Source organism: Pan troglodytes, chromosome 5, assembly GCF_028858775.2.
Source record: "Pan troglodytes isolate AG18354 chromosome 5, NHGRI_mPanTro3-v2.0_pri, whole genome shotgun sequence".
Classification (NCBI taxonomy): domain Eukaryota; kingdom Metazoa; phylum Chordata; class Mammalia; order Primates; family Hominidae; genus Pan; species Pan troglodytes.
In genome coordinates, this window is record NC_072403.2 from 104,326,395 (window position 1) to 104,342,187 (window position 15,793).

A 15,793-nucleotide genomic window follows, 5' to 3' on the forward strand; every position below is an offset into this window, starting at 1 on the left:
TTAGTAGAGACGGGGTTTCACCATTTTGGCTAGGATGGTCTCCATCTCTTGACCTCGTGATCCACCTGCCTTGGCCTCCCAAAGTGCTCCGATTACAGGCATAAGCTACCGCACCCAGCCCAAACAGGACTTTTTAAGCTCCTCCAAGTTTATTATTAATAGACTCTACCCTCTGTCCTCCAATCATTCTTCTTAACAATTATCCACTTCTTCATCAGACTTAGTACAAAAATACACAAGTTTACCTGTGTCTTTGAGTCTTCATTTCTGAAGGCTCCTGTTTGGTGTGTGCTTTCCTCTAGTTAATCTGTCCGTTGTCATAGAAGCCTCAGCCATAAATCTAAGATGAAAAGAAGAAATATTTATTTTCCCCTGCAGCACCATTTTAATTGATCTGAAACCATCACCTCATTAGACTGTTGAGTAAACAACAAGTAAAATACTCAAAGCCTTTAAATTTTTGTTTTGAGCAATTTGTACTTGTTTTGACTACAAACATGCACCTCATTTACTTGTTAATTTATCTGTTAAATGGATTTTACAAAATTTATGAAGTAGTATTTGAGAATGCCTCATGAACAAAAATCCCATAAAATATTATCTTAAATGTTTTAAAAATACTAAATTGCCATAATGTAAAATTTAGCCGATTTTCCTTAAGAATGAGCTACAGGTTCATCTCAGAATAATCTCTGTCTAATCATTGGTTTGTCACCCAATAGTGAGGACAAGTTCTCAGGGCTTTTGGTTTAATTCTCATACATTATCTAGGATGAGATTTTAATAATTCAGTATCACTATAGTACTGCTATGCAAGATGTTTTTTCAATAAATGAAGAGTAAAATTTGAACACCTTTTCTAATGAGGTGATAATTGTGCCACTGGGAAATAGAGCAAAATACATATACTCCTCAAAAAAATAATAAAAGTGCCCAAAAATATTGATCATAGGTTGATCTAGTAGGCATATTTAGTGAATCAAAGAAGATGCTCATGGTTGAAAACATTAGGGCCATGAAATATTACATAATAAACAATTACAATGAAGGAGATTATAGAGGAGATGGAAGAAGTTATTTCATCAGAGGGGAACAAAAGAATGTGCTTTGAAGTGGAAACAATCTGGTGGGAACTTCTGTGCCATATTATTATCCACATTATTTGAGTCATGTTTAGTAATCTGAGCCTCTGTCTCTATGCCTGGAAAATGGAATAAAAGGGTATCAGAGACCCTTTCAACAGTTTAAAAATCCTAACTGTAAGCAAAGTGCTAAGCTCAGTCCAGAACATTATAGTAGTTTTCTAAGGGCTTATTCTCATCCCCTACAAAAGACAGATAATGGAACAAAATGTTCAAAGAGTCATATGTAAGTAGGTAAAATACAGGTTACAGTAAGTCAAAGGGCTTTCAAGTTTGGGTATATATGCTTTTTAAGAAACTTTAATGAAAGAATTATATGGCTTGAGTTCTAATGCCAAATATGGTACCAGTCTGGTTAGACTAGGAAACAATTTAAACTCTTCAATTTTTATAACTGCAAAAATTAAAGAATGTTTGGTAAAGAAATTCTAAGATCCCATCCATTTGTAATTGATGACTAGATGATTTTATATATATGTAAATGAAGACTATATATGTATATATGCTTCATTAATATTGATAATTAGAAATTTCCCTATTTCCAGTAAAAATTTTAACATCTTGGAAAATAATATTAGTTTGGTCACAACTGGTAACTTAACTAACTAATATCCCTTTTTGGGGAAATTTAACTTAGATTTTACCTAATAGTTATAGAAAATAAAGAACAAAATTCAATCTATCATATACTGTACAAAAGTGAGAAATTCAATCTATCATATGCTGTACAAAAGTGAGAATAAAATAAGTCAAACTGATAGATATTGAGAACACTAAAAATCATGCTGTTAACAAGAACAGAAATAACAAAAAGAAAAATTAAATGATATTGGATACTCTTACTAGTTTGGATAAAGATTACTCTGATTGTGGGTTTTGACTTCATTAAGATAGTTCACGGATAAGTAACTTGACAATGTTCTTTATTATTATTACTTTAGAATTATCACTACTTTTAAAGGATTATAGAAAGAAGCTTATTGTGGGAAACAAGATTTGTATTCTAGTTATAATTTGTTAGCAGTCAATGGCTTATTTTCTCTGACCTTTGTTTTCCAATGTACAAAAAGTTTTAAAGTCTTCCAGTTTTAAAAGTGATTATTTCCTTGCAGAAGTATTAAGAGTGATTTATAAAATTAATTTTAGTGACTATTTTCAGAGTGCTTTACAGTTTTTAACTACCTTCTACTAAATCAGTCTGTTAATCATTTGTTATACCAATTAATAATGGGCTATGGGTCAATGATTTGGTAGTTATGGTGTTAAGCAAAATTTTTCCTCAGCAGTGTCAATCTTCTTACATAGGCCCATGAGTCTATGCCCATAGTATGAGTGTGTGTAGAAGGTACACTACAGAGATAAATGGCTCAACTCTCTTTGACCCTGGAGCAAAATAAATGAGAGTAATAAAGTTCACCCCTTTGAGTTTTGCCTTGTTATCAAATATTCCCCAAATCGTGAAGCCAATAAAAGTGAAATAGTCTGTCAGGGGAAAAACAACAAAAAAATACTTCCTATTTTTTTCCCTTCAGGCACTTTAAGACAACTTCAATTTTAGATGTATGAATGAAATTACTTCTAAAAATTAGAAAATTCTATCAGCTCAGAAAACATGAGTATCTTTAGCAGAAAGTTAGACTTCCACTCCAAGAATAATAGTATTGTGCTGTTTCATGATTTTTTTTTGTCTTCACTATAAACTGAGAAACAGTGTTTGACTTCATTTTCTCTGTTTTAGTTTCTTTTCAGTTACATCCACATACTAATAAAGACAAAGAAGAAAAAGTTAAAGGGGCTCTTTGGAGAACTCAACATTTCCCTTCACCAGGTAGAATAAGATCATAGCCGAAGAACCATCAACATACTTTTAATGCATTAAAATTAAACTACTAAGTGTATGTATCAATACTTAATAAATGAAGGAAAGAGTGCCAGAAACCAGGGCCTATTCCAACGCTGAACTGCTACCATGGCCTTGGAGACTGAAAATCTCCCTGTGCTGTCCTTGCTTCTCTTTTAGGCTTTACTTTTGATACCATTTTTGTAACTGTTTTACTAGGATTTTCCTTCCCTTGGGCCTCTGTGCTCTCATCACACTAATGTCATGTTTATTGGTCCTGCTCCCAGTCTGCCTAATCTTCAAGAAACTTGTGTGAACTGAGGCCAATTCCCACCACATTTATAAGCACTTTGACTTTCTTTAGAAGCTTCCTGCATCTCTCCCTTACTGCTGCTCTTCTTTTTATATCACTTTTCCAAATCCGTTCTATTCTAGATCCTCATTTAAGGAGAAAACAGAATGTCTTCAACTTCCCTTTCCACCTCACGTTTTCCCCTTATCTATTAATCTGCATCTGCTATAATCCATTATCAGTCAATGGTCCCCTACTCACACCAGGGCTTATTCCCTTTCTGTCTCCTTCAGCATTTTGCTTCATGGCTGATACCCCTATTTTTTCATATTCATTGTCTATCTCCTCTTGATCCATCCCCTCAGTGTTTGTTGTTTACCTACTCCATTACTTGAATTTTACCCTTCAAACAGATCATCCATTGGCTTCTCCTTGATTTTCTTCAATTATTAACTGCTTTTTCCTACTTATATATCTCTGCTTTCCCTGTAGTTTAAAATGTTCTAAATGTAAGTCTCCTCAAACATATAATTTCATGCCAATTTTATCTTCCTTTTAAAATTTCCCCTTTATCTAAAAATCTTATCCAAAAATCATAGCTTTACTTATCATTGCTATGTGAATAATTTCCTTGTAAATTTATATATTTAACTTCTGTTTCTATTCTGAGCTCTAGTGCCAAATTTTCAAATGCTACTTCATTAACTTCAAATTCACACCTTTTCCCTCCAACCTCTATTTTTATAAATAGTGTGCCTTCACACTACTCCCACTCACCTCCCTACCCACACATACCCACTAACCCTTAATCAAAATATCAGAGCTCTGATTCCATTCCTCTTTCTTCTTGCCCCCTGTAGCCAGTGAGTTACCTAGACTTGTCAATTCTATCATAATACTACTTTTGTCATCTTCTAGAGGTCCATGGAGTACCCGAGGACAGGAAATAGAAGGGAAACAGTTGTGTAAATTGATTTGCATTTCCTCCATGCTCAGCAACATGCTTCTCATACTTTTCCTAAGCTTGAAGAGAAATGGATACTTATGCCCTTTTCCACTTACACCAAGGGCCAGATATTTCTTTTATAATAAAGTAAGGAACATTTTTATACTGCTATTTGACTTAGAACTTAAATTCAGATTTTTCATTTATTTTCTGAAGGTGTTCATTAAAGAATATTCAAATAGAAAATATATCCTTTAATCCTGTTCTTTAAAATGTCCTGAGACAATTTTTGGTGGTATCTATAGGTATTTTTCCACCTTGATTATATCAAATTCTAAAGCCCCCTATTTTCTGAGTTCCTCCTAAAGTTAATATAATAGGTAGCATTACAATTAATTGCAGTAAACTTACAGATAAAAGCTAACCACGTATGAATCTGGATCCCTGTTTTTTTTTGTTTTTTTTTTGAGATGGAGTCTCGCTCTGTGGCATGATCTCGGCTCACTGCAACCTCTGACTCCCTTGTTCAAGCGATTCTCCTGCCTCAGCCTCCCAAGTAGCTGGGACTACAGGCATGCACCACCACACCCAGGTAATTTTTCTATTTTTAGTAGAGAAGGGTTTTGACTATGTTGGCCAGGATGGTCTTGATCTCCTGACCTCGTGATCCGCCCACCTTGGCCTCCCAAAGTGCTGGGATTACAGGCATGAGCCACCACTCCCAGCCAGATCCCTTATTTTGAATTCAACTTAGAATTCAAATAAAGTTTAGAGATTTCACTATCCATTTTAGATTGAACTATCTAACCATGTACTTTAGATGATCATAAATGTTACCAAAATAAAAACCTTGCTTCAAAACACTGTAAAAAGGTAACACAATTGCAAATTTTCCAACATATTTACTTGTTTTGTTGTTCTATAAGAGCATTTTGTAGCTAAAATTCTTAGTAATGATTATACATCTCCATTTAAATTCACCTCAGAATTCTATTTTAGTATCAAAGTGCTCTGACACTGAAAGCTTCTGGAATGTATTCTTTTAAGGAATCACCATTGATCGTATCCTACTATTTACTTACTGCCACAAAGTAGAAATTATATTTAATTGAGCTGAATGAGAGAATCACACAACAAAGTGCTCTGCTTTATTCAATTCCCAGATATTTCTTATGTGGGATGACTAATCAAATATAATTGTTGGTGGATGATACATATTAATTTGATACATAGTTTTAATCTAAAACACATATTTTATCTGCTTGCTAATTCAGAACATTTTCAGGCATCTAACCCACAGTTTTCAACTAATGGCAAACATGTCAGATGGAGGAAAATAGTTCACACATGTTAAGAATTATGAAGTGGTATTAAATTAATAGGACGAAAATTTTTCCCAGTCAGGTATAATTATTCTGCATTTTCTTCTTATTTATGATTCTGTGAACAAAATATATTTTTTATACAAATTTATTTCTTTTTTATTTCCTTCCTTCCTTCCTTCCTTCATTCATTTAAAAATGGTTCCAGTTGACATGCAGTATGCTGGGCTGTAAGCTATTTGCTGGGAATACAAAGATTTTACAGTCTATTGGTGTTGTTAATATTGATAGTTTATTTTATGTATAAAGTCTTCCTGGACCTACACCAGGATAGCTGAATTCTATTATATTACATGCAATTACACCATTCTCAATTCAGCATCTGATAGTTCTGATGAATGTTCCATTTATTTCCACAAGACTTATATATTTACTATATCTGTTGCCATCACAGTCATTGATCCTTCTTGTGTCAGTCTCTACCTAACAATTTTTTTCTTAGCCCTCTGGATGAAAACTTAAGTTGGTGTTACTAGATATATGACCTAATCACGAGGCCTGCTAAGAGACACTACTGCCTAGATTGTAGATCAAAGGACAACCTCCCACAATTATCTGGTGCAAACTTCTATAAAATATATACCTGTTTCAAGTAGCTTTGACTGCCCAGGATAATGCTGCAACCTTTAAGAGTGAATTGCTCAGTGCCAAAGCAGTAATCCTACAGCAGTGTTGCATGGACATGCTAATGTGTATTAGAAAACAATCTACCTCACTAGAATCCATGGGACTCACAATCCTTACCTGATCTGAAACTGAGAATTACAACCTAAATATTTATTGAAAAATTGTTTTCACTGAACATTTCCCCTGCTTTGGGTTGATACATGAACTTTGAGCTTTAAGTTATCAATTATTTTTGTGCTTAGGTTGTACCATCCAGACAAGATAAAATCTATCAGAGCTCGTTTGCTTTCCAATGGTGTTACTACTATCTAGAATGCAATGCATTTGTAAAGTTGATCACTTTTATTGCCCTAATGAGTGCACAATTAGTTCTTTACATTAAAGATACTCAGATTTCAAATGCCTTTTATTACCTATATATTAATCCCATATTTCTGTGATTTAAAAATTAGGTCAAAGATTTTATGTAGACACTTCAGATTTTTATTTTGTTTTTTGAATACATTAACTATTTCATTCTGACCGAGTTGACATACTTTTCTCCTTAGTCAAAAGCAGAAAGATTTGCCTATAGCAATTTCCATATCTCTTCTCTTACTATATTACATATAGAGAGAAATGATTAAGGTAGTTTTTTTAAGTTTCATTTCATAACTTTCCAATGAAAAGCAATACAACTATTTTCAGGTTTTCTCCACATTTCTAAGAAATTCGTATCTGTCAAAGTTAACATTTGATCTTTAATTTCTTGGGGCTATTTAATACTGACATATGTGCTAACTGACTATCTTTAATTCTTCAGGGTTTGGTTTCATCTATTCCATCAAGTATTTTAAGAAGTTTGAAATTCTCCCAGGATCATTTTTCTAAAGGGACTTACAGAAAGACAACACTAGAAGGATTTTATTATATACCATCTGAAAGAAAAATTAATTTTGCCTCAGGTCTCAAATGTAAATGAGAGCTCTATCATATAATGAAGGTTTGTCTGAATAACCTAATTGAATCAAGATATAAGAAATATTCAGATATTTTATGGCAGAGATGTGCTTTTCTCTAAATGATTAAAATTTAACACCTAAAATTTCTCCAATTTACTAGTTACACAATTTTCACTTCCTTTTTGCATAGCTATGGTATATTCCCTATCATATCCTTATGCAAATGATAAAATGACACCATTTTATCTCAGAATGTGACAGTTGAGTAAATAGATTTAAATGAAAAATGACAAAGACTGACTTGGAGATGTACAATAAGATCAATCACTAATGATTAGAAATTATATTGCTTCATTGTCACTCACTTTTTTGGCACAATAATTCTGCCAAAGAACCTATTTTATTGAATGACTTACTCTTTTTACTTAATAATTAGATTCCATTGTACTATAAATATAAAACTATCCCTTGGAGTTATGGTTGGAAGAATATGTAGACAGTGAATAAGTTATCTTATCTTCCCATCATTTTTATGCACAAATACCCAACAACTGCCCAACATGAAAATATGTGCTTTCTGGCATCTGATATCAAACTTGCACAATAAATGCAGTCAGATTTTTTTCTGAGCCGTCTCACCATATATTATCTTGGACATATGTTTGATATTATCTGGAAAAACAAAAACAATGAGTCAATGACTTGAGCTCTACTTGACACTGAAAAGGAGTTTGGCTCCATAAACTGTTTCTGAGAAGAATATTTCACTCTGAGCATAGCAACGAAGGTTCCATTATTAATGTAAATAAACGAGAGGAAAGAGGGAAGCTTTGATGATTGCAATGGTGAAAACTTAAACAGCCCTGAGACTGTTGATTAGAGTTGACGTTAGTAAGTGGCTGGGAATGCAGACATTTGATCCACCATACACTATTACCAGAATTCACACTGACCAATTAGTATCCTCTCCTAAAATGTATTTGCACTCTGAGGAATTACAATTTCCCAATGGCACCTTTGAAACCTCATAACTTTCTGGAAAGGGTTTTTTGAATAAACGCCACGTGGATTTTAGAGTAAACTTCAAGCAATTTCATTAGCCAAAAATACAACTTTTTTCCTTCTTCAGCTAATATATAGATTTAAATCATTTAGAGGAGTTATTCTGATTCTAGACTACACATTCATTTACATGTTGAGTTGCAGATCCCAATATAAACATGGCTAATCTTCCTGGGCATCAATTTTATTTAATGATAATAGTACATTAGTATGGATCTCCAGAACAACTTTCACATATGATTGGAAATCACATTTGTCTGCTAAAACAATGAAGAAAAATAAGTAAATTAGACTTTAGATTATTTCTGATTGTTCTGATGCCAGGACTTTAGTCATAATTCATAAGAGAAAAAGTTTCAGAAATGAAGATGTAGACAATCTTTGCAAACCAGTTTATAGATTAAATCTGTACATGTGTTTTCTTCTCAGTACTAATAGTAGCATGAATACAGTGACACATGGATGTTACGCTGACATTGGTGTCATTACTGCTATGTATACATATGAACACAGGTGGTCCTAGACGCAAATACATTAGTGCACACATATATACACAAATAAATTATTCCTATCAATTCAGTCAGGGAATTTCTCCTAAGTATTATGTTTATTGTACCAGTAGAATCCCACCTGCTTGCTACTAGACCAAATTGTTCAAATAAACTCGTATTTTCACTAGCTTCCAAAAAGAAAAAGGAAAAATTACATGTGAGTGAAAATAGAAAGATCATTAGAAATTTCTGTTTTCTACTTTCCAAAAGTATAGTTTTTCAACAGAGTAAAAATGACATCACAAAAAAGTGATTTGAAATCTTTATTCTTTTTCATGATTTCCAGTGAACTAGCTTATTCTTCATTAGAAAAAGCATAAGCTTTGGCCTATCTAATTCAGAATAAAAGGAATTAATGGACAATTAGAACTTGATGATTCAAACCCATTATTGCGTTGATATTGGCTGATTAAATACAAATAAAGATCATGTTGTTTTATCTTTTTTTTTTTTTTTTTTTTGAGACGGAGTCTCCCTCTGTTGCCCAGGCTGGAGTTCAGTGGCGCGCTCTCGGCTCACTGCAAGCTCCGCCTCCCAGGTTCACACCATTCTCCTGCCTCAGCATCCAGAGTAGCTTGGACTACAGGCGCCTGCCACCACGCCCGGCTAATTTTTTGTATTTTTAGTAGAGACGGGGTTTCACCATGTTAGCCAGGATGGTCTCGATCTCCTGACATCGTGATCTGCCTGCCTCAGCCTCCCAAAGTGCTGGGATTACAGGCGTAAGCCACCACGCCCGGCCATTTTATCATTTTAAACTGGAAACAATTTAAAGGTCTAACAATAACAACTGTCAGAAAGTATTTGAATCCACGTTTTGTTTTGCTTTTTTTTTTTCATTTTGGGATGAGGTATACACACATAACCACGTATGTGCAGGTTCAGTGTCTATGTTAAGGCTCATAATAACAGTTTTTTAAAAGATTAATGCTATTTGAAAATTATTTGCTTTGCCCGTAGCCTCAACACTTTTCAAAAGAAATATGAGAGTACTTACCTTTTTTCAAAAAAAACAAGTTTTCAAATGCCTTCTTTTCCACCTAAACGTTGTAAAAGAAAGAAATAAAATAAAATAAATAAAATAGTGGAATTTTGCTGTGCTTAAAGCAAAAAAAAAATCTAAATATGAAATTGTTTCATTTTTACACCTACATGATGACTGGAATTTCACAACAGAGAAAAGTTCTTCTTGTTTCTTTATCTTGTCTATGCTTTCCAGGCTTCAAGAAGGATTTATCTGGGCATCATCAGACTTTCATCCTATTAATTGCTCTATTTTACATATCACAGAAGAAAGGTGTACTCTTAACCAGTAGCCAAAGTTAAAGGAGAATTGAAGCAATTTTGGGTCAGTGGCCAGCATCAATCCCAGCTTGGGATACTAGCATTCTGTTCCAATTACAGCTCTCTGCCAGTCTTAGACTTTCCTACATCATTTTAATATGACTTGGATGTGACAGATGTATATGCTTTTGTGCCCAGACTTTGTCTTGGAAAGAAGGACATTGTCTTCTGGAGAGCAAAGAAAGAACACTGATTGCTAATGCTAATTAAGAGTAGAAGAGCAGAACTGAAATAATGTAGCCAACTTATAAAAATAGACATACGTATTTCCAAGTATTTGGCAATAATTTATAGTCTCTATCTCTGGAAATGATCTGCCAGGGAGAACATCATGGATAGGGGGACATGGGGCCACCTGCCTATCTATGTTATCATTGGCAGGAAGTAAAATTGTTCTCAAAGGGTCAGCATTAGCATCTATGGTTCTCAGGACCAGAAACCAGTGGGTTGGCAGAAAAGTAACTAAGCAGACATCTCCCATGGACAGAGCCCATTAGTATTTTATTTAAAAAAAATTCACTGGGTCAGAACTCCTTAGCAAAACAAAAATGACCTTGCTCTCTTTGTGGATAAACTGTGCCTCTTTTTGAGTTTTAAATCAATATCTACCTTAAGGTAATTAGATTAATATTTAAATATTTTAATGGATCAATTAAGTTAATGAAAGAGAATTAAATATTTGAGAGAAATAGAGTAAAATTTCAAAGTATATGCAGTACTTCAAACTATAATTTTAAAATGCCAAGTATCTGCCTTAATGAATACATAGTATCAGATACTCCAAAGCAATTTATATCTTGTGATACTTTGCCTAGAGCTGAGAGCCAAGAAACTTGGTTTGGAAGAAAACAACTTTCTTCTCTCAGACACTCTGCAAGTCCAAGAGAGAAAGGACCAATGCATTTGGAATTTTTTGGTGTGCTCTGCTCTGTACATTTTCTGTGACCACCTGGTGGACCTGATATGAGCAGCAATTGCTGAGTACATAGTTGGTGCTATCTGTCATCATACCCTTCCTGACTCCCACAGACATCATCCAGCATAGGCTTGGAATACAGAAAAAGAAAAGAAATGGATCCTTTCACATTATCCCTTCTTATTCTGTCCAGTTGTTCTCCCCTTAGTTTGAACATTTATTTCGATCAAGATCTATTGAATTCAATTTAACAAATATTTATTCATTTTTTGCTCTCTGTCTATGGAAGGAAAGTAAGCTATTTACTAGAGTATGAGTCTATGCCAAGTGGCATTTTAAAGATAATTTTTGTTAAAAACTTCCATTCTTTTCTCACAGGAAAAAAAAATACCTTATACCAGCAATTGACAGTTATTGTTTAAAGGATATTTATTGTGGGCAAGTAATGTAGAATACATTCCTAATCTCTTGTTTCAACATAGCATAAAGACAGTGTCATAAATCTTCTTTTATTTCAAATAACCTAGGGTGTTCATTCAATAACGTACATTTGCATACGTGGCATCTCCTGATGCTTTCTCTAGCAACATCTCAAACACATAAATTGTGTTTAAGGTATAGTTTATTACATTCTTCTCCCAACCTGTTCCTACTCTGTATTCCTCATCTTTTTTTTATTTTGGAAATTATTTTTATTTTTTAAATTCACAAATAACAATTATATATACTTATGGCATACAACATATTTTTATATATGTACATATTGTGAAATGACTAAATTAAGGTAATTAACACCCATTACCAAACATTTTTTTTGTGGTAGAACACTTACACTACTCTCAGCAATTTTCAAGTATATGTTATATTGCTATTATCTATAATTGATATATTGTACAATTGATTTTCTGAACTTATTCCACCTAACTAAACCTTTGTATCATTTGACCAATATCTCCCCAGTCCCTCCCTCCCCCAGCCCTTGATAACCATCATTCTACTGTCTGCTTCTGAGTTTGACTTTTTAAGATTTACATATCAGTGCGATCATGTGGTATTTGCCTTTCTGGGGCAAGGCCTGATATTTTACCAGCTTGACTTTTGTATTTGGTACTCATTAAATAGTTTATATGCACAACCCTGTGCCCACACTGGTCCTCAAAGTCAGTCTCACAGGTGTAATATTTTTTCAGGCAGCAGGGTGAGGGGGAAAGAAGTAATATTTATTGGGCATCTTCTATGGACCAGGTCTTTTAAGCAATATCAATTGACCTCACCTAATCTTTACAACAGCTCTGTGAAGTTTGCATTATACTTGGAGGAACCTGAGGTTCAGAGAGATTTAGGGACTCAACCAAGGTGAGGAACTTGATGGTCATGGTGTAGGGGCTGACAATCCCTCCTCCCTGCTGCAGAATTTCCCAAAGCAGCCTTCTAACAGTGACACAACATCTCTCCTTCAATTCTGAAGACCCTGGAATGGTGATGGGATGTAGACAAGTTAGAAGACCAACACCTATTGAGCACCTACTTATTTAAATAAATGTTATATTGATAAATGCTATCAATGTATAACATTTAAATCTGTGAGCCAGGCATTTATATCTCTGTTTCCAGATAAAGAATGAAAGTTCAAGGACATTGATCACATTGCTCGGGGTATATCTGTTCTCTGAGCCTTCTCCTCGGGTTGATCTAGGTGGATATCTGCTCCTGATCAAAAACTGATAGGAATCAAATATTTTCACTGTCAAAGCAGCTTCTGCTTTTCTACCAAGGCTCTTCCAAAACTTCCGGGAATGGATAACAATGTTTTCTGGTTCTACTTCACCCTGAGCACAAGGGAACCTGGTCCTTGAATGAACCTGCACTCAAAAAATCAAACTAAACACCAGATAGTTTAGATTGGCATAAATGCAAATCAAAGTGTTGGGCTTTGCTTGTATTTGCTGACATGCTATAGTCCCGGAGTCAAGGTGCCAGGGTCCTGGGACACATTCCCATTGATTTATTGTTGAAAAACCCTGTTATCAGCCTACCCAAAGGCCTTGCCCCACCCTGCCTTGCCTCACCCACATACGTTCAGTTTGTAATTCTATTTCCTTTTGCTGCATAATACCTGCTTCAGTTCACCTTTTTCACTGGAGCCTCTGGCTTGGAAGTCCCCAAAATGCATACTTTATCTGTGTTGTGGGTTTGTTTAATATCTCCTCAAGACTCACTTGCTGAATTCCTAACCCTCAGTTTCTCATAGTGTGACTGTATTTGGAGGTAGGGGCTTTAAAGAGGTGATTAAAATGAAGACATTAGGGTGGGTCGTGTATTCCTTATCTTAATCACCACTCATTTACTCATCCAAGCTAGAACTTCAGTTAGTTTTGTCTTTTCCTTTTCTTTAATTTTTGCACATCAAATAGCGCAATGAATCTTATTAAATCAAATTTCAAAATGACTCTCAATCCCACACTTCCTTTTCATTCTTACAGACCCTTGATTAACTGACATCTTTATCATTTCTAGTCTGGACTACTATAGTCAACTCTCTCCATGTAGGTTTTCAACATTCTAACATGCAAACCAGCTAGAATTATCTTTCTAAATGCAAATTTGATAATGTCACACCCATGATTAAAATAACTCAATGTTTATTCATTATCTGTACAATAAAGTGCTATTTCAGGGCTGAAAGGACAATCCCCACCTTTATTCTTTCAATTCTCCATATCCATACTTCCACGTGTCAGTCATACTAAATTATTTGCTATACCTTATAAATTCCATCTGTTTCAGCATCCTTATATTATGTATTCAGCTATCCCTGATCCCACCTCTCCTCTTCCTTTTCCATCTGTCAAATTTGAATGCTTAAACCAGGTAACAGTAAAGTTATCATACATATGGTCTTCCCTGGGTCAGTACCGGTTTATGTCCACTGTTTCAGAGTAATCATTAATAGCATGCCCTTTCACTCTCTAGTGTGGTGGCCTGGATGGTAAATTAGATGATTCCCTTAGCCAAAAGTCACCTTCTCTCTAAAACATGCCTTTAATTATCTGGAAGCAAGTAGTTGTTCTTGAAACACTGTAAATATTTCTACATGGTGTATGTCACATGGTAGTATAACAAATAATGTGCTTAAATATCCTGACAAATTATACATGTTATAATAGTAGAAATAACAGCTAATCTTTAATGTGTGCTTAATGCGTTATTTCAAATAATGTAGGACCTTGTTATGAAATTTTATTTATACTTTACAGGAAACCAGAAAGGAAGGCACTCTGATAGTCTTCGTTTTCCAGATGAAGAAACTAAGGCAAAGCACATCTGAGTAACTCACACACCTGATATGTGGTAAGTAGTGCTGCTAAGTAAATCCATGCAATGGTTTCAAAGTCCACACTATAATGAAGTACTATGTATAGTCATCTTTGTGACCCCATTGCCTTAGGCTAAGTATCTAAAAGATGCATAACAAGTGGCTTCATAAGTGAATATTATTTTTTAAATAGAGGAATGTCATTTCAAATGTACCAGTGAAATAAATTCATATAATCTTAGTTTTCTGGTTGTGTCAAAATAATACTTTCTTTTTATTTTATAAAAGTCCTCTGTTACTGATATGGAAATTATCCTCTTGACCTCTTGACCCAACAGCAAGAACAATAAGTGACTACCATTGAAATTATTCAAATTATAGAAATAGCTAAATAATTATATAAAATAGTTTTTGGCGGTTACAATGGCTAGCTTTGCCACCCTTTCTAAATTTAGAGTTCTTTTGTTGGTTTTTATTTTTACTTATTTGTTTACTTGATTTAATAACAGCAGTAGATTAGGCATTGGTATGGTATTGGACAATCTTGAAATAAAAATAAATGGATAAAACAATTTTTCCATATTGTACGCCTCCTGGGAAATGAAAGGATTGCTAACACTTTGACATAATTAATGAAAAGTAAGTGACTACAATTACCTAAGTGGATACTTCACTTTTTACATGGGAGAAAACCTGCCTCAACAATTGGTGATTTCTCAAACTCTTAAGCATAAAAACAGGGCAATTCCTTATTACTCGATATAATTAGATTTGTATGTTAAGCTTTAAGAGAGAAAAAATGCTAATGCACACTTTGGAATTAAATGTAGCTCTGGGTAACAGAAGATATTTAAGGAAGTGAGCAGAATTATATGCATTAAAGAAGAATTAAAGAAGAATCTTTACAAAGCATACCAATACTCAATCCTCTTACTCTAACCGGTATTTGAATTTTTAATCAGATGAATTGGCTGTGTATTGCCTGTGTGTATGTTTGTGTGCATCTATGTACACGCATATGCATATACATACACACACATATATATGTGCATATGTGTGCTTGTGTGTGTGCAAATATATATGAAGTTTTCTCTGGATCACACCACAGGAAAAAGAAACTGACATACCTTGAGTAATGGGCAGACAGTTCCTCAGATCAATTAAACAAAATGAGGTTTATAAGAAAAACATTAAGCAAACTTCTTCCCGGATTATTTTTCTAAAAGAAAATTTCTTTTGTAATTGATAGCTTGAAACCTAATTGAAGTTTATGTCAAATATTTGGCAGTGCTTCAAGGAAAATGATGTGGTTCACCTTGATTCTCTAATTGAGATGCATAGGGGTGCTTTTCTTCTTTTTTATCTGGAAGTGTTGTGGTGACACTGTCTACATGGGATGTTTCAGCTTGGATTCTTGCTTCTTTTCTTGCTGAG

General features: G+C 34.2%; 1 protein-coding gene across 1 annotated transcript in view; it reads right to left on the reverse strand.

The window, feature by feature from the left end:
* Positions 1–223: 223 nt before the first annotated feature.
* Positions 224–15,793, reverse strand: part of LOC134810336 (uncharacterized) — a 408,558-nt gene continuing 392,988 nt past the window's right edge. Inside the window, exon 3 of the mRNA XM_063813274.1 lies at positions 224–340. Within this exon, the coding sequence (XP_063669344.1) occupies positions 262–340 (79 nt within the window). The 3' untranslated portion in view covers positions 224–261. The remainder of the gene's footprint in view (positions 341–15,793) is intronic.